General features: G+C 38.7%; 1 protein-coding gene across 4 annotated transcripts in view; it reads right to left on the reverse strand.

Moving 5' to 3' along the window:
- Hcf (Host cell factor) overlaps positions 1-20045 on the reverse strand; it is a 157670-nt gene that overhangs the window by 52635 nt on the left and 84990 nt on the right. For 2 of the 4 annotated variants that reach the window (XM_083117710.1, XM_083117708.1), the window contains exons 9-14: positions 18449-18627; positions 18087-18225; positions 16937-17167; positions 12140-12432; positions 7092-7239; positions 1414-3335 (exon numbers count right to left, since the gene is read on the reverse strand). In XM_083117710.1, the coding sequence (XP_082973836.1) occupies positions 1414-3335; positions 7092-7239; positions 12140-12432; positions 16937-17167; positions 18087-18225; positions 18449-18627 (2912 nt within the window). The remainder of the gene's footprint in view (positions 1-1413; positions 3336-7091; positions 7240-12139; positions 12433-16936; positions 17168-18086; positions 18226-18448; positions 18628-20045) is intronic. The other 2 variants (XM_083117711.1, XM_083117709.1) reach the window with 2 other exon arrangements.

Raw genomic sequence — 20045 nt, forward strand, 5'->3', positions numbered from 1 at the left:
GTGTGAGATGCATTTTGTGACCATGTTTTGTCACAAAATAATGCGAAATGAACTGCAAAAACCGAAATTAACTCTTAAACACGAAATTTAGGTTTTATTCACCGATGCGACACCTTCTGAGGTCTGAATTATCCTGAGAGTTATGGAATTCCCGGAGAATTGATTAATTCTGCTGTTGATATTGGAAAAGAAAAAATGGAACCCTTTACACAGAAATAAACTTAATACTCTTGATAACTACATAAATGTGCTATTAGAAGTGAAATGTTAATTCTGTGAAATAAGTAGTTTTTAAATCAAATTTAGGATTATATTCACAATTTTAAATGTATTTTTATATACCACTTTTCATCCAATTTTTCACCGCTATAACACCGATATTTTATTTTATTTACCGCTTTTGAACCCGAAATTGACTCAGTTTTTGTACCGAAATTTTGCTTTTTTATTTACCAAAAATATGTGCCTCTATTCATTGCCCTTAAAAAATGTGTGTTTCAAAGTGACTACAGTGCAAGAGAAATTGCATATTTAGATATTTACTTTCTAAAAAAGTAGGGCATTGAGATTATCCATAAAAATTACAACAAAAATGGCAGAATTTTGCACTAAACTATCAGATATTTATCTATATATCAGATCTGTAACATAATCGGTAATTTTACCGATACACCGATATGCCTATATCGGCCGATACCAATAGAGTACCGATTAATCGGTCCCATCCCTAGTATATATTAATATGGATATGCTATGGTCCACACTGCCTCATAGCTAATTAGTACAGTGGAACCCTAATTTTAAATTTTCACTGCCTCATAGCTAATTAGTACAGTGGAACCCTAATTTTAAATTTTCACACTTTATACATTCAGTCTTCATGGTCCCAATAGAGCAAATTGCTAGAAAATTTTCCCAGATTTTACATTTTTCCACATGTTAAGTTCTTTCATCATGGTCACCTGAAAGGTGAGGTTTCACTGTATATATATATTTTCATCTCTATCACAAGAAGTTAGGTTATGAAATGTAAAGTCACATCATGTAAAGAACAGATATCTTCTTATTTGAAACACTGAAGGAAGTGGGGCATGAGGAAGGAAGATGTTTTAACAAAGAAAGTGTTCTAGCAGTTCATTATCAGCTGGTGAGGAGAAATATGAAGGAAGAATGAGATGTGTCTGAAGTAAAATTAAGGTGAAAAAACTAGGGCTGAGATGGTGCCAATGGAGATAAAATCATAATATAATACAGCTTGTATAAACTTTCAACAATTATCAAACTGGGCACAAGATGAAACAAGTGAAGTTCATCTCTAACAAAATTGGAATGTATTCTGTACAAGAATATTACTTTCAAATATTGACACTTCCAGAATTTGGAGAATGAAAGACAAATAGTTGTAATACATACCTGGTTATCTTCTGACCTCATTCCATTTGATGACACTGGCTCTTTCCTTTCGGCTTTTGTCATGCTGTTAGCTGAGCTAATTGCTGCAGATGCCAATGTTGTCAGAGCATCAGAAGATTCAACTACACTACTCATTCCACTAACACCCGAAGGACTGTCACTAGTATCCATAGATTCTAATACCTCTGTTGTCCTTCGAAATGCTTCTGTCATAACTGTACCTGTATAGTTTTTCAATGTTTTTAGTTCACTGCGGAGAGCACCAGGCCTCCCTATTTTAATGTCTTCTTGTCTAGAATGTTCACTCTTTATAGGAAGTCCACTAACGTCACTACAAATTCCAAATTCACTAGACAAAGTGCTGCTCTGACTACCAAATCTATCAGACTCAGAATCCAAATCTGATGGAATTGGATTTTCAGTTTCCCCAGATACTATTGTTGGTACTATTCCAGAAGCTGGAGATATTGATTCCTGAGAAGTATGAAATACTAAATCTGTTTCTGAACTAACGTTTTCTGGTGTTCTATATTGGTCTGGCTTTAAAACTGATGGACTTGGACTTTCTGGATTGCCGGGGTTACCTGGATTGGGGCTTCCTGGATTGCCAGGGTTTGGACTGCCTGGATTACCAGGATTCCCATGGTTGCCTGGATTCGGACTCCCTGGGTTGCCGGGATTCCCATGGTTGCCTGGATTGCCGGGATTTCCATGGTTGCCTGGATTGCCGGGATTTCCATGGTTGCCTGGATTGCCGGGATTTCCATGGTTGCCTGGATTGCCGGGATTTCCATGGTTGCCTGGATTGCCGGGATTTCCATGGTTGCCTGGATTGCCGGGATTTCCATGGTTGCCTGGATTGCCGGGATTTCCATGGTTGCCTGGATTGCCGGGATTTCCATGGTTGCCTGGATTGCCGGGATTTCCATGGTTGCCTGGATTGCCGGGATTTCCATGGTTGCCTGGATTGCCGGGATTTCCATGGTTGCCTGGATTCCCATGGTTGCCTGGATTGCTGGGATTCCCATGGTTGCCTGGATTCCCATGGTTGCCTGGATTGCCGGGATTCCCATGGTTGCCTGGATTGCCAGGATTTCCACTCCCTGGATTCCCATGGTTGCCTGGGTTTCCTGGATTCGGACTCCCTGGATTCCCATGGTTGCCTGGGTTTCCTGGATTCGGACTCCCTGGATTTCCATGATTGCCTGGGTTTCCTGGATTTGGACTACCTGGATTGCCAGGATTCCCAGGGTTGCCTGGATTGCCAGGATTCCCATGGTTGCCTGGGTTTCCTGGATTGCCAGGATTCCCATGGTTGCCTGGATTGCCAGGATTCCCATGGTTGCCTGGGTTTCCTGGATTGCCAGGATTCCCATGGTTGCCTGGGTTTCCTGGATTGCCAGGATTCCCATGGTTGCCTGGGTTTCCTGGATTGCCAGGATTTGGACTCCCTGGATTGCCAGGAGCATCAGAACTAGCAGAGTCAGTATCTCGCTGGAGGGGGTTCACAACACTTGCTTCATTTGAACTATGTGGACTTTCACGCTGAGCATTTTGATTATGTACGGTTGAACTTTCTTGACTGTCAGAATCCCCAACTGTCCCAGTTCCTAAACTATGCAGTTCATCTGAAGAACGCTGAACACACTGTGGATCTTGACTTCCCGATGCATTATCTAAATTGGGGCACTTAGTTGTAAGGAAATTAGCCAGTGATGGAAGTTCTGGATCAGGAGATGATGCTTCAGGAACAACTATACGGCTAGCTCTGACACCTGGCTCTGATCCTCCATTGAAAGCTGATGAACTGGCATCATCTTCCATTGAAGTCTGTTTACTTGAATCTTCAGCTGATGATGAAGCTATTCCTGCTTCTGCAGCCAATGAGGCCAATTCTGCTTCCATAGAGAAATCTTTGGCTGCTGGGGAAAATAAAAATATGTATGAGTGTACATTATAAAAGCACTTACATATCAGAGAGAAAAAACACCACACTATAAATTGTAACAGTATCTGAAAATAAAAACAAACATTCATAGGAGAGAACAACTGTAATTGTGTTGCTTCATTCAGATTCTCACTTGTAACGTGTACAGCATGACATTCAATTGATGAAAATATAACATACAAAATAAGGCAAGAAGTACACACCAATAAAGAAAACTAGAATTCAAAAATGTCAAAGTTAGGCAAAACTTGTTTTAAATTAACTTTATGCCTAACCTTGATTTTTTTGCATTGGGCAAATTTGCAAAATGTGAAAAAGTGATGCATTTTAGGACCTGCACCTAAATGGTATCCCCAGTGATGAAATATGTATGAATTTTCTTCGCAAAGTAATGCAAAATGCATATTTTTCCATTAATATATTTTTGTGAAATACTACCAAATTAGATCAGAAACCCACGAAATATGCTGTTCAGGGCTTCATGTTTGCATTGAGAATTTCAAGCAACATTTCCTTTCTCCTTCCCCTAAGGAGAGATGACATGTGCAAAACATAAACAAAGCTTGTTCCTCCTCCCACACCTTCAGGTCAGCTGCTTAGCTCAACTGAAACACTGCAAACTGGTGCCACTCTGATGGCTGAAAAGGTTGTATGAATTTTCACTTGGAAATCAAGGAAAAGGTTAAATTTTTTCCCCTTTGTACTCGAAATCATAAACTTCAAAAAACTTATTTGGGAATTACAATTATTGCTGCATTCAGGTAAGGTGGTGAGGTAAAAAGACTTACAAATGTGACCTAAATTAAATGAAATCAAATTTAAAATTAAGCCATTACAATTCTAATCAGATTAGATTATTTTGTAGTAAACAGTTCTAATGGCATGCAAGTTGTCTAATTTCTCCTCCCCTAATTTATTATTTTTCCAATTTATCGTGCAGAATAATTTAAAAAATATTTTTTTCATTGCTGTTATGTACTACTGGTGGAGCAATTTTTGGCTCCTTTTGCCAACTTTATTTACTATAATATATCCCTACTGATAGGTTAATCGAGATTGAACATACAGTTTAACCCTTAGTTCGCCGCCGTAACACATATGTTACAAAAAAAGTATGTCCCTTGTAGCCGCTGTAACACATATGTTACAAACAGCTTTAGGTACAATTATCGAGGGTTTGCCACACTTATATTTGTATATTGAGGTTGAAACACTGACAGTTCGTTCGGGAACATGTTTTGCAATTGTGTTTCGAAAATTCCAAATTCCCCCACCCCCTCCTTTCTCAGAATATGTCACGTGTTTGGGCTCACCCAAACACGTGTTCGCTCTTCAGTTGACAGACACAATAAATGCTTGGTATTTACGATGCTGTTTTCCTCCAAGCTTCCAACGCTGTGATTTAGTACTGATAAGGCACACATTCTTCTTTGTGTTTAGACCTGGTGATAGAGCTGAAGTAGTGGCAGGGGTGGGGGGTAGAGCAAGGAGAGAGGGGATTGGATGAGGTTTGGCAGTGTCAGCTTTCTGTCGCCTCTATGTTAGAAATGCAATGAAGCTTGACGATAGCCAGAGGCCAAAAGCATGAGTCTAAAGCATGCGTCTATCCAGAAGTATAGACAAAAGAAAGGATTGCAAAGGCTCCCTCCCTCCTCTGTTAGTACTAACAATGGCCTCACCATAAACACTTCGTATCATATAACAGCTCATCGATTTCCCTAACGCACAAACGTTTCCTTCCGGACATATTTCCACAAAGAGCCGAGTCAAAAGGGAAAAATAGATTCACAGTAGCTACACAAGATGCAAGTGTGAATGAAAAAAGCAAAAGTTCGGGTTTTCTCCCCAAAGTAGCTGGAGAAGAGGGGGCAAACTCCAAATTTTTATGATTTTTTCATTGAAATTGGGGGGATGCAACCCCCGCCCGTAAGCCCCCCACGGTTGGGGCATCCAAATTTTACATGGTTGCATGCACTGATGTTCTGCCTGCAAAACAAAAGTTATCCGAAGTAGATTGGTCCCATAGTGTCAGTTATAACAATTTTATGAATAATATGCAAATTGGCTAAAATTCGCTAGAGTTTTACGTTTTGCCTTATTATTCAAATTGTATTGCACCCACGAACATGAATGAAGTTTCATTCTGTTGCGGAAGGTCCATTCTTTGAAAAAAAAAAAAGCAAAAGTTCCGGTTTTCTCCCCAAAGTAGCTGGAGAAGAGGGGGGGCAAACTCCACATTTTTATTTTTTTTTCATTGAAATTGGGGGATGCAGCCCCCGCCCGTAACCCCCCCATGGTTGGGGCATCCAAATTTTACATGGTTGCATGCATCGATGTATTGCCTGCAAAACAAAAGTTATCCGAAGTAGATTGGTCCCATAGTGCCAGAGTTATTACGATTTTTCTCCATTATGTATACAAATTCAAATTTCCCGCTCAAAGCCTCGGCGACACTGGGCTTACTTTCGTCAGACCGTGCGGCGTACTAAGGGTTAAAGTGGCACCTGAACCAATTTACACACTGTGAATAACCCAGGATGCTTTAATTACTGTCTACAAAGATGATGGTCCCTTCATGTATAACATTTGGTAATCACCCCTTACCAGACACTTCCAAATTTAGCTATGAATCACCACTTAATGTAGAGTAAATTGAGATTCTTGTTGCTTCAGATGCCTAAATTGAAAGGTACACTTCATTGAATCTAAAAGAGGTCACCTCCCCATCTCCTGCCCACAGCTAAGGTTGCTGATTGGTTGACTGAGTTTGAGTTCATAGGGCCGATGCTAGAAGCAAAATTCCAGACATTGTCCCAAAGCTAGCAACACTGCTGCTTTATGTAATGTTATTTTTTTACTCAAGAAGCATGTCTGATTTCAACAAAACTTTGCATGGTTGTAGAAATGTACCACCGCTACATACATTTTTTCTTGTGCACTTCAGTCTATTGAGGGAGGAGGGGTATGTGTCATTTAAAAAGAAAAGTTTCTTCTTCTTCCTTTAACACTAATTATTGGGAGGCACAATGTATAAATTTTATCTCGGCTATAAGCCCAGTCTTTAAGAAAACAAAATGAATTTCATCTGTCTACGACAATTAGTTGTAGAGTTCTGATTTTTTTTTTATATTTCGTGACAATTTTGAACAAAATACAGGCACGTGAGAGGTCTGGCATCTAAAGGTTAATTATGTATGTAGTGTGCATTAAAGGTACAATTCCATCACTAGCCTTGAGCAGCTGACGAACTACAGTGATTGTGAGAAACTAACAGAAAAGACAATCGTTCACCTCGGCTTGTGGTATTCTGTAAGGATGAGGGGAAGCCTGAAGAGCCAAATGAGAGGAAGATCTCATCCGGGAGTTGCATTGAAGCTACAATTTTACATGAATGGAAAGAACAAAAGTTAAAGAACTGGCCATTTTGAAAAATGACAAACTCTGATTAGTCAAATATTTAAGTTTAAGTGATTTCACTCTCCATAAGATATGCATGGAGTTTAAAAGAACTTATAATTGATAATTTTAATAAGGTTTAGCTAGCTTAATGATGGACTTACAGATCTGCTTACAGCTGCAACATGAGGAGATATTCATAACTTAGAACATACTGTTACTTTTTCTAATACTGATGTGCACTTTAACAGAATTCACACCTCATGCAAAACTGTATCTCATTACCAACAGGGAATGCAAAGAACTTTAGAGGAAAATGAAACTTGAATATTACCTTGTTTCACAGTAGTGAGCAATCTAGGTGCTCCAGAAGTTGGAGATGTAACGACAGGCTGGCTACTTGGGACCAATGTCACAGTTCTCTGGCCTCCACCTGTGGTAACCTGAACAGTGACAGGCTTACCACCAATTGTTATAGCTTGCTGCAACAGAAAATAAAAAACTAACAATAATTCAAACCAAACAGGAAATATGCATACAAAAAATTAAATAAAATGTATGGAATGAATGAAATAAAATGTATGGGTGTGTAAGCACATGTGGCTATTTGTGCTCATCATACTATATAGGAAGAGAACCCCCTATCTAAAATCCTTACCTACATTTAAAGAAAAAATGCATGTAAAAGTTCCTTGGGAAAAGTTAAAAAAAGTGCAAGGTTAGAGAGGGACCTGCACTGGAAACACAACACATCAAAAAGGCAAGGAAGAACAAAAATACTACCTCTGAGATGCGTAAAAGGGCCATCTTTCTTAAAAATCTAAAAGCATTAGTTAAAACACTTATCTTCCAACACAAATGACAAGAGGTCAGGAAGATGAAAAGTTTTTCTGGGGATATTAAAATCTGCACATTCCACAAGAAAATGCCAAAAATTTAAAATAACAATACATACATGCCACAGCAGAGGCTCCACCCCTTGCAGCAAATGACAATGGGTGAGAAGACTGTTACTTCTTCTCTGCAGGAGGGATGGTGCAAAGAATGCACCAATGGCACTGAACTTGTTCCCTATTAACTTATCCCACCAAATGTTTAGAACGAATGAACAAAACACACTGTAAAGACCCCTGGCTGGTAGAAGGTGGACCAGCACATTGACATCAGCTGCTTCATTCCTGATGATTAGAGGCATGCAAATTTAGTTTTTGACGAAAACACGAAATATGAAATACCATGTTGTAATATTCATTTTTCATGTTTCTGAAAGGTGTGAGGTGCATTTTCCTACCATTTTGTCACGAAATAATGCGAAATGAACTGCAAAATGTGAAATATGCTCTTAAACACGAAATTTACTTTTTATATACAGACGCGACACTTTCTGAAGTGTGAAGTATCCTGCGAGTTACGCAATTCACGGAAAATTGATTAATTCTGCTGCAAATATTTGAGAAGCAAAAATGGACCCCTTTACACAGGAATAAACTTAATACTCTGGTAACTACATAAATGTGCTATTAGAAGGGATAAGTTTATTTTGTGTAATAAGTGCAGTTTTTAAATCAAATTTAGGATTATATTCACAATTTTAAAACCAAAATGTCATTTTATATAGCACTTCTGATGTGATTATTCACTGCTATAACACCGAAATTTTATTTTATTTACCGCTTTTGAACCTGACATAAGACTGTTTTTGTACCAAAATTTTGTTTTTTTATTTACCAAAAATATGTGCCTCTACTGATGATGCTCACATGGCTTGGAACCCAGCAGAAGTGAAACTCAGAACTGAGAGCTATCAAAGAATGCACTGTACAATCAGGTGTCTGGAAGAGTGAGTCCAGACTGGAGCACACCAAGGGAATTAGAACAAAGAGGACTCATGCTAAATGATGATATCAGGCAAAGTTCAATCCGTTCAGTGTAGCATGCAGTTCTGTTGTGAAGATAGAACAGGCAGGGTGTAAAACAAAGCTATGTGCCTACGAGCCCTCAACAAAGACAAGACCTATTGATTTGTTTTTCTTGGACCCACGCATATAAAACTTGTTAAAATTGGGATACTGTCATTGAAGGTAAAAAAAAAAACGATCATATTTGACAGGACACGTCAATGGAAGGTTCACTGAATTCCCAGGTGAGGAAACACCATGCAGATCACAATCACCACCAAGCACTGAAAGGATCTTGTCTGCATGAACACTGAATGCTCTTCTGGAATGAGGATGTATGCAGAGACAGTGTCATAGGATGAATTGGTGAGCATCAAGTGCAGATGGAGATAACAATTAAGAATTAATTAGTCCTTGTCTTCATAGAGACTAGTGCTGCAGGGAGAGGAATTCACTCAAGCATCAAATAGTTCTTACGGATGACGTTAGATAGAGTATGAAATTGAAAACGCCTTGGCTCAAGTGGATAATGCTCTAACATGCAAAACAAGCTGTATACACTGTAAGCCCAGTACGCACGTAACTTCTTTGTCTATGATAGTGGGTCCTCAAATATGGATCATGAAGTGAAAGACAGTGAAATTGAAACTTAAGGGAACAGACATAATATCTATGTTAAAATATACAGTTGGCTCTAGATTCTACGACCCCGGATATAACGACCCTCTCGAAGTAATGACCAACCATGAAAAATTTGGAAAAAAGTTGAAAAATTGAAGGAAATCAGCCGAAAAGTAAATTTGTTGCACTCATTTTATTCATTCTCATTCCCTTCACAAGTGCTCTACCACTTGCAAGCGGGTCTGATCTAAAAATAAACACCACCACACCACCCTTGAGTGATATCCAATAGCACTTGACCTCTGCCCTCCCCTCCCCCAAGCATGCTGTTACCCACAGCCAATGTGCCAGGCTTGTTTTGCCATTGTGATTTTGCTTGCAATTGGATACCTGAGAAGAGAAGATCGAATGTGCTTGGATGTTATTTTAAATCGACCTTGACTTGTTCCCTTGCCCTAAGAGCTGCTGACAACTCGTGGTAGAGAGGGAGGGCAGCTTGAAATGACTGCAGGACTTACAGTCTCTGACAGTGCGTATGGCAAGTCAAGCTCTCATCAATAAATGTGCCACTTTGGAAATATTCACCCACATTGAGAAATGCTAGATAAGATCGCAGGAATGTTCCAAAATACAGACGTGTGATGTCTGGAAGTCTTGCCCATCTTTCCAGCTCTTGACCTAGAGTTCAGCAGGTTCCCGTGAGTGAGTGACCCTTGGCCTTGTAGCCGAAAACTTCCGGTAACCACTTTCCTTCGTTCCCTGTAACACTTCATAAAAAAGCGAAACTGTTAGAGATAATCGAAGCCAAGTAGGCCAACTAAAGATCGTCAACCCACTTAATGCATTGTCATCCAGGTTTCCACAAAAGTTTACTTCGATCTTACATGCATCATAACTCCAGTTTCCCACTTCATACGTTTTCCTAACTGTGCCGATGCCATAATATTTGCCAAAAAAAGTGTTCCATTGGCTGAGTGACTTCTCAGTCTTTTCCTGTAGCAAATGTGTAGGGGGGATGGTGTGATGCAGATTGTTTTCAGTTACGATTTTCTTGCTCGTGTATGCACACGGGTTAATTACAGGAGAGGGTGGAAGTGGACCCGAGGGGGGTGAATATGAAGTTGGCTGAAGCAACGAAAACGTGACTTTTGTGACTTTTTTTTATGCATTTTACAGCCGAACCAGAATGAAATTTACAGCCCTGCCCTTTTTTTTCTTTCTTTTCTTGTCTGGTGTCTAGTAAGGTTGTGTTGTGTCTCCCGAGAGATCTTATCTTACCAATTAATCCTGTAACTGACAATGCTCTAGTTGATCCGTATAAAATCCAACATTCATTCTGCCCGATTCTTGCTGGAGCCAGTGTGACTAGTGTCAAGATTCTTTGAGTTTCGCTTGCAATAAACGAGATTGTTTTCCTTTCCATAGGTCTCAGTGTAAACGGGGTTTCTCGTGAACTAGATTGTAAGAATTTCGGGGAAGAGCAATGACAGTGCACAATTAACAGAAAATAACATTTAAAATATTTTTTTGTGAAAACGTTTTCATGTTCTATTTTCCTTCTCAACACGCATCCTGTGCATAATAGGTTGTATAACTACACAGAATAAATGTTGTTACAGTCTCCTAGGAATTTTGTGTCCGTTTGAGCTCAGTTTAAGCTCAAAATTGGTGCAAATTCCAATAACGACCCCTTTGAAATAACAATATTTTCCCCGGGAACTGTGGAAGGTCGTTGCATCGAGAGTTCACTGTAGTTTAGTCTATCTTACCAATAAACAATGCTACATGAAAATTAAATAGATGATTGACACTACCAAGGTGGATATTTTACAAATAAGTGTTCATGATTATTGTCACTTTAAAATGATATCCCACACTCGAGGGTGGGGAGAATCAAACGAGTACAAGCAAGAAATAGTGGTCCCATGCAGTACTCCAATAGACATATTGAGGGTTTTAATGTTTCCATATACAAGCTGACAACTGAACTGGTACAAAATGCACTGTAACATAGACAAATAGCAGAATGATGACTGGTAATGAGGATGCAAAGACAAGAAGGACAAGCAGGAGAACAGATTGCACATCAATGATTAAGTTTTGACCTGATAAGAGAATGGTAGCAGACTGAAGAGTATAATTCTATCAGCAGCCCAAGATGTGCAACTTAACACACTAACAATGTTTAGACAAACTTCAAAGACAAATATTTAACCTTTAGCAGACAGACTCTAGCACAATAGTATTCCCGTTGAAGCCCAAGCTTTTTTCAAACATGCATTGTTCAAACTTGCCCTAAAGTACAAAAAAAATCATAGCTCGAGAACTCATAGTATTAAAGGAAGAAGAAAATTGAAATTTTTCAAAAAAATGTAGTGTATAGTGGTGGTACATTCCTACAACCATGCAAAGTTTAGTTGAAATCAGACTGATACTTCTTGGCTAAAAATATAACAACATTGTATAAAGCGGCAGTGTTGACAGCTTACAGAACAATTTCCGGAATTTAGCTAGTATTACAGAAATTTTATACTAATTTTAGCCAGTTCAAATCTGGGAACTTTTCTAACGTTGGATAACATAGGTACCTGGGGGAAACCCTGGGGGGTAAAGGCGTTCAGGGGCATGGTGCTGATCACATCACCCCCACTCACGACCGGATCAAGAAAGTGTGGGGCGTTACCCCCATACCCCCTATACGCCTTCATGGCGTGGTGCTAAGCACAGGGGAACACTTTTACTTTTTTACATACTAATACTGAATACAAAATGCAGTAAGTTATACAGAAATATTGCTTTTTTTATTTACCACCAATTTTTTCAATGCACTAAAAAATAAGATTAAACATTAATTAATACACACCTGTGTTCCGGACTGTAAGATGCCTTGAGCAGGTAATGCTAAAATTTGCCCAGATCCTGTATTTATCACATTTCCAGATTGTGCAGTAGGTTTAGCTGCAATTGTAACAGTCTTGGAAGCCCCTCCTTGTTGTCCCGGAACAGTGATGGTAATAGGCTTTGTTAAACCTGCAGATGCATTTGTGCCTCCAACTGCTCCAGAAGATACAACAATCATTTTAACTCCAGGGTGCGAGGTCTGGGTGGTGCCTGACAATGGCAATACATTAACAGTGGATGTTGCTGTTGGATTTCCTAAATATATAATATAACAATCAGAAAAATAAAATGAGTGTTATAAATCCATAATATTAAAATATATGTTACAGAAAAAGAAAGAAAAACTCAATAGTGTTTGCTCTGGTGAGAATTTAATCTGGTGTTTCTCACAGGAAACTTAACCAACAGAAATGTGTGTACTAGTGCCAATTTCTGTTAATACTTATATTTTGGCATTTTAGAAACTTACTGCAAAAGTAAATTCTCTTCAAAACCTTATAGTTTCAATGTGCACCAAGTTTTACTCTAAAATATATTTAAATTCACTTATGCAATTCCAACAATATTACAATCCTTATTATTTTTTATTACAAAACTATGATTGTTCCAGTATTTTGAGTGTGTCACTTGAGAGAGGAATCGACCAGTATTTCAAGTTGATACTGATACCATCAATACTATCATATGTCAATTTCAGTCAGTCCAATATACTACATTTGGCATTATATTCAATTTTTCTAAACTGATAAAGTTCTGAATTATCAGTTCATTACAACTAGATAAATGACATGAATCAAGTTCTACATTTCTACATACATATACTTTATCAACTTGAAAATGTATTTCCCTTATCATACTAAGTTAAAAAGTAACTGAACTACATGCATATTAAGTAAAAAGGTATAAAGATTTTCCTGAAAGAAAAGTAGCTATAGAATTCTAATGAATTGTAATTGTAATACCAATTTCAAGGTAAATTATTTTACATAAGAAAAAGCAAAAATGAGGGGTTCAGCCAGTTTTGAGAAAAACTTCATATTATGTTTAGCTGTTGGAGCACAAACATAGTGGTGCCTCTATGAGCAAGGATTTCAAACTTAGGAGATTCTTACGTCTACAGGGTGGCTACTCTAGGAAGGACCATAATAAAATTCAAGTATAATTCCTGGTTTTCAAGGCAAACTTTACAAAAATCCAAGGGCACAAGCAGGTGTTTTCTATACAGTCAACTCTCGATTCAACGACCTTTCACAGTTCCCGGGAAAAGGGTCGTTATTGGAATTTGCCCCAATTTTCTGCTTAAACGAAGCTCAAACGGACACAAAGATGCCTAGGAGATGGTAACACCATTTATCCTGGTAGTTATACAACCTGTTATGCACAGGACGCGTGTTGTGAGAAGGAAAATAGAAGATGAAAACGTTTTCACAAAAAATAATTTAAAATAATGTTACTTTCTTTCAATTGTGCACAGTCGTTGATTTCCAGGAAATTCTTACAATTATAGTTCATGAGACACGTTTGCACGGAGACCCATGGAAAGGAAAACAATCTCTCCCTTACTGCAAGCGAAACTCGAAGAATCTTGACACCAGTCACACTGGCACCAGCAGAAGTCGGGAGATAATAGGGCAGAATGAATGTTGGATTTTATACGGGTCTACTGGAGCATTGTCTGTTACAAGATTAACTGGTAAGATTAGATCTCTCGGGAGAAACAACACAACCTTTCTAGGCACCAGACAAAAAAAAAAAGAAAAAGAAAGGCGGGGCTGTAATTCTCGTTCTGGTTCGGCTGTGTAAAATACATCGCAAAAAAAAGCCACGTTTTCTTTGCTTCCAGCAACTTCATTCACCCTCCTCCCTTCCCCATTCAAGGAAGCAGTCCAAGCTCCTTCCTTTACTTGCATTGTAATCCAGTGTGAAAAAGGAAACGCGCAACTTGCGATCTGTTTTCACCCAATGCGTATTCTAGGACACGTCATTAAACAGCCTCCCAGTCGAAAGCAATTTAGGTTTGTAATTGAATTTCACTTTAAACTGTATATTTAGTCCCGATGAGCCCATCAGCATAAAAGGAACTGAAAACAAGCTTTATGAAACTGCGCATTTTTACATATCAAAATGGTAGATCGTTATTTACGCTCACGTTAATCGATGATTTAATGTTGGATTTAGGAGTATTCTCGATGTCAAACACCCACTCCTCCAAAAGTTTTCCCCTTGAATAATGTCTTTTTAATTGATCTCTGCGACAATTCCTATGGAGCACTTTTTTTTTCTTCATGAATGCTTCTGAAGAAAAGCGGATGCGAATTAAATTTACAGTTTTGTTTATCAGAAGGAGCAGAACATGAAGTTATTTTAACTCTTTTTTTCCTTTCTGGAGATCGAATTTCGTTATCGTCAAATCAAAACAGCTTTGCGAGATTCAAAACAATAACTTTTTCCTTCGCCCTGGATGAGTCATCGCTGTTATCGGCAAGCAAGAGCTTTGCAGACGCTAGACTAAACACTGGCGCCAGCTGCATCGTAAAAACAAAGGAGACCGGCTGGAAGTTCGAGCAACAGGTGGCGGAAGAGAAAAATCCCAGCATTTAAAATATAACGCAACTGTCGAAGACGGAACTTTTAACAGCAGTGTAAAGAAGAAAGAAATGACCCTTGCTTTACGTTTTACCATGCAACAGACAATAATACGGGTAATATTTCCTATGCAGACAACAGCATAAAAAATACCTGAATTCTGCAATTATCAACATTGCCGTGCACACCAGTGGTGCTGATAAGAAGCTGGGAAAAGGGGGGAGGGTCATTTTTTTTTTTTACTGTTTTGTTCGTTTTCAAGAATATATCCAGAACTGGTTTTCCCCATTTTAGACGTCAAAGGAAAGGAAGAGGGGTGGGTCCACTTCCACCCTCGCCTGTAATCAGCCCGTGTGCACACACGAGCAAGAAAATCGCCCCTCCCCCCTTTGCTGACAGGAAAAAAGGGAGAAATCAGTCAGCCAATGGAACACTTTTTTGGCAGATATTACGACACAATTAGGAAAACGTATGAAGTGGGAAACGGGAGTTATGATGCACGTAAGATCGAAGTAAACTTTTGTGGAAACCTGGATGACAATGCATTAAGCAGCTTGACTATCTTTAGTTCACTAATGTGGTTTTGATTATCTCTAAAAGTTTCGCTTTTTTATGAAGTGTTGCAGGGAACAAAGAACATGTTTTGAATGAAAGCTGTTACTGGAAGTTGTCGGCTACAAGGCCGAGAGTTGCTCACTCACGGGAATCTATTGAAATCTAGGTCAGAGCTGGACAGATGGGCCAGACTTCCAGGCGCCACGCATCTGTATTTTGGAACATTCCTGCGATCTTATCTCTCAAGGTGGTGTATTTATCCATGAAAGAGCTTGACCTGCCATACACATTGACAAAGACTGCAAGTCCAGCAGTCATTTCGGGCTGCTCCCCCCTCCTCACCTGCGAGTTTTCAGCAGCTCTTAGGACAAGGAAACAAGTCACGGTCGATTTAAAATAACATCCAAGCACATTCGATCTTCTCTTCTCGCGTATCCAAGAGAAAGCGTGGCAAAACAAGCCTGGCACGTTGGGTAGCGGCCGTCGGGTGCGGGGTAACATTGGAGCGCTTGAGGGAGGGGAGGGCAGAGGTCAAGTGCTATTGGATATCACTCAAGTATGGTGTGGTGGTGTCTATTTTTAGTTCAGACCCAATTGTGAGCGGTAGAGCGCTCGTGAAGGGAATGAGTGGGAAAAAAATAAACAACGCATTTTTCGGCCGATTTTCTTCAATTTTTCAACTTTTTTTCCAAATTTTTCACGGTTCCCGGGAAAAGGGTCGTTACTTCGAGGGGGTCGTTATACCGGGGTCGTTGACTGTAATTTCAAACTAAGGTTTTACCGTATCTCACACATACACAAATACTTATATTATTTATTTGAGAAAATTTCAGATACAGCACAGGTGGCCATTTTACACTGAAATGGTCTGTGCTATTTCAATTAACTCAAAAATTCTAATTCAATTCAATTGAACTGTACATATATATAATTTAAGGTGCAGAGTTTACATTTGTCATTTCACATAGCTACTCAGACTATAAATACATCTACAAACAAAAGTCACAAATGTTACGGGAAATAGTAATCTACAAAAAATTGTTAATTCTATAAGAATTTCAAATTTACCTAATCAACTTCAACACATTTTATCTTGCAATAATCTTCCATCCATCAGATAGATTGTTCCGCAAAGGAAACAAACACATCAAACGGATTGAGAGAATTCAGTTTTATTTTTCACGCAGCTTTATTTTCATTCCTTGATAAAAATAAAATCTAAACTGTGAAAAACTTGTCTCAGGTCATTAATAAATATGTATAAATTCAATGGAATTGGGATTTTAAAGAGTTGCAATTTTTCACGTCTACGGAGAAAAATTCAAACAGAATTCACACACAATTCCCGGAGCCAATAATTCACACATAATTCCCAAAATTCCCAGTGAGTAGCCACCCTGATCTAGCCCTGAAATGTTGATACTTCACAGTTCTAAGCTATACATGTAATTCCATATCCATGAAAAGTGGAGTTACACAACTTGTGCTCTGAACCTTCAAATCAAGACAACAAACGCATCCATAAATTAGTTTATATTTAATCCTCAAGATTTGATTCTAATTCTGATTGATGTCTTATGTTACTTCAATGTACCAATGCCATGTAATGAATACTGACCTGCTTGTGTGGTAGTAGTTACTGCTTGTACTGTACGCAAACCAGATGCTGTAGTGACCACAATAATCTGGGATGCTTGAGGCCGTGCACTCCCAGCTGCACCAGGTTTGGTGATGACAATAGTTTGCTTACCTCCAAGAGTCTGACCGGTAATTGCTTGAGGTTTGCTAACATTAACAACACTTGTTGGTACACTTTTCATTGTTGTGAGGACTTTTGACGATGTCCCTCCTAGAAATAAAGAGAATATACACATAGAAGGCCAAAATTTATTTCAGTACAAATTTCAAGACAGGTCTCATTGCTATGAAGGAAGAAAAATGTATTTTACTAAGGATGGTACTCTATTCTCTTTGTTCCATAACTGCAGAATATCGTAAAAGGGGTGTATGAGAAAACACATCACATCAGTGACTGGGTTGCCATTCTTCCCAGACATTATTTGTGTGCTAGAAATAGGGTGTGTATGAATTTATAAGACACTAAAGTTGTAGCAGGTTTACATTTTATGCAAGATATGTTGAATGTATACAAACATGAAGTTAACAACAACATATTTAGAAGTTACAGTGTGAAATTCTTACTCTGACAACCATGAAATGACCATTGAACTTGCTTCTGCAGTTCAAGTAATTTTGCATGCAATGGCAAGAAGGGCACAGAGTTGGGCCAAATGACATGTAATGATGATGCAGATTAGATTTTAATGTTGCATCCTTGAAACTGAAACAGCTTGAGAAATTGTACACATGAGATATTATTTTGACAGTAGTTAAGACAAATATTTTTAAAAAAATAACACTGACTTCAGTCACAATTACCAAAAAAGAAACACTTCATGGATATATATTAAAGTATTTCATTATACTCAAGTACGCCTAGATTAAGAATGTCTAGGAATTATGTAAACTTTATTTATAAAATGGTCTCCTCTTAATGTGTACAAACATGTGCTTTTGAGAAAGGTTTTGGCATGATATTATGCAAATTGAAGATATATTTACTCATTTTCATATGTTACATTATACATAAATCTTGGAAAAGTGTCTTCCTTTCCTGTCAGAATACTTAAAGCATGCAAGTCACAATGCAGCATTATTTATTATATAGCAATACAAAATTACAGTGAAGATGTAAAGCTAACACTTACCTGATGCAGTGCTTGCACTCACCAACTTCACGATTGTTGCACCCTGGGGTATTGTTTTGGTTGTATGGCCTTGGAGTGTAGTAACCTGTTGGGTGCCACCTATTCCTGATTTTCCTTGGATAAGGCTCACCTTTGGCACCTGAAACAAAGCCCATTAAAACTTAAGTGAAAATTTTGCTAATTTCATGAGCATAAGAATTCAAAGATGATAATATCACTTATTTTATTACAAATAAATTACCCAATAGTATAAAAAAATCATAATCTTCACCAGACAAATTACTAATTTCAAATAGAAACTTAATTATGGGTATGTGAACCCACCATGGTCAAGTGTCTTGGATTATACAGTATTTACTTACAGTTGCAACTGTCATTCCTTGACTTGTCTTCACTAAGGTTACAATTTGTGGTTGGCCAGCTGCTGAAGATCCAGATGCTTGTTTCTGTAAAATGATCTGCTTTCCCTGCTGTCCTGGAAGTCCCGTACTGGCTTTTAGAACAGTGGCCGCAGGATTTGACAGTCTAACGGTTTGACTTGCTGCAAATAATAGAGAAGTAATTGAAGTAGTTGTCTTCAATATATGTACAAATTATGCATCACACATACACACAAATATTGAACATGTATCTCCTGTGTATCAAATTTTGCATGAAGATACACAGGTGTAGGTGTGGGGTAGGTGGACCCACACATTCACAATCTTGGAGCTGATGGCCCCCAGCATCACACTCCAGTTTATTAGTGATTGCACAGACCTGAAATAGAGCTGCAATAATACAATCACGAAAATTAATTGTAATTTAAACTAAATTGTAAAAACATTTGAATAATACACTCATGTCCATAAATTAAAGATAATGGCATGTCATGCATATACAGCTATTTAATGTGCACCAATTTGATTTACATGTGTGTGGTAGAATTGAAAACATTAAGAAAACACAAAAACCAAATGTAATCTCACAGTGATTGGCACAAAAGCACATATGGTTGATTCACAGAAATATTAATAGGGAATATGATGTCCCCTGACAGCAATGCATGTCATAGAATGATGTAGCATGCTGGAGAAAGAGTATTGGCTAATCCTGAGGAATGGCATCCCACTCCTGCAACAATGCTGTATGCAGCTCTGGAAGGGAATGAGGAGGGGATTTTGTTCTGCAATGCATCATCCGATGCATGATAGATTGGGTTGAGATCAGGAGACCTTGAAGGCCAGTCTATTTGCTGGATATCTTGAGATTCCAGGGACTCATTGACAAGGTATGATCTACGGGAGACTTGTATTTTCATTCATAAATAGGAAAGCAGGTTCCATTGCACCTCTGAAGAGATTGGCGTTTGTCTGCTAATCACATCCCAATATATTTGGCCAATAACGAAACCCCTAGAAAAGATATGGAGAGGTGTATGAGAGCCCAGCAGAATGTCAGCACCTCCAAAATGATCATGATTAATGATGTTCTCAATACATGAACTTCCATGTGTCCACCATATCTACACATGGCACGAGGGGTCACCCTGCACAGAACCTGGACTCATCCAAGCCACAGCACTCGTGGTTGTCAGCCCACACATTATGTAACCCTGCACCATGCGAGGTGGACTGTAATGTGGCCTGGATTCAAGGGAATGAATCTGGCAGTCCTACAAGCATAGAGACCATGTTGATTGAGTCATAAAGCTACTGTTTGATGTCACATGTGAACTCCGGTCTCTGCTCAGGTTCCCTGCCATACTACATGGTCAGGTAATGGTCCTGTGCAGGCATTGTATTCTGTGGACGACCCACACTGTATAGACTCCTGGAGAGGTATGATTCCTATCTTGTTCCTGCAAGGGTCTGCCTGCTATCTTGCTGCTACTAGCACCACCACATGTTCCCTGGAGGTGTCAAGAGTAGCAGAGAACTACATCTGCAGCATGGATTTGCTATCAGGCAGGGCAAATGC

This window comes from Lepisma saccharinum, chromosome 2, assembly GCF_977018435.1.
Source record: "Lepisma saccharinum chromosome 2, izLepSacc3.1, whole genome shotgun sequence".
Classification (NCBI taxonomy): domain Eukaryota; kingdom Metazoa; phylum Arthropoda; class Insecta; order Zygentoma; family Lepismatidae; genus Lepisma; species Lepisma saccharinum.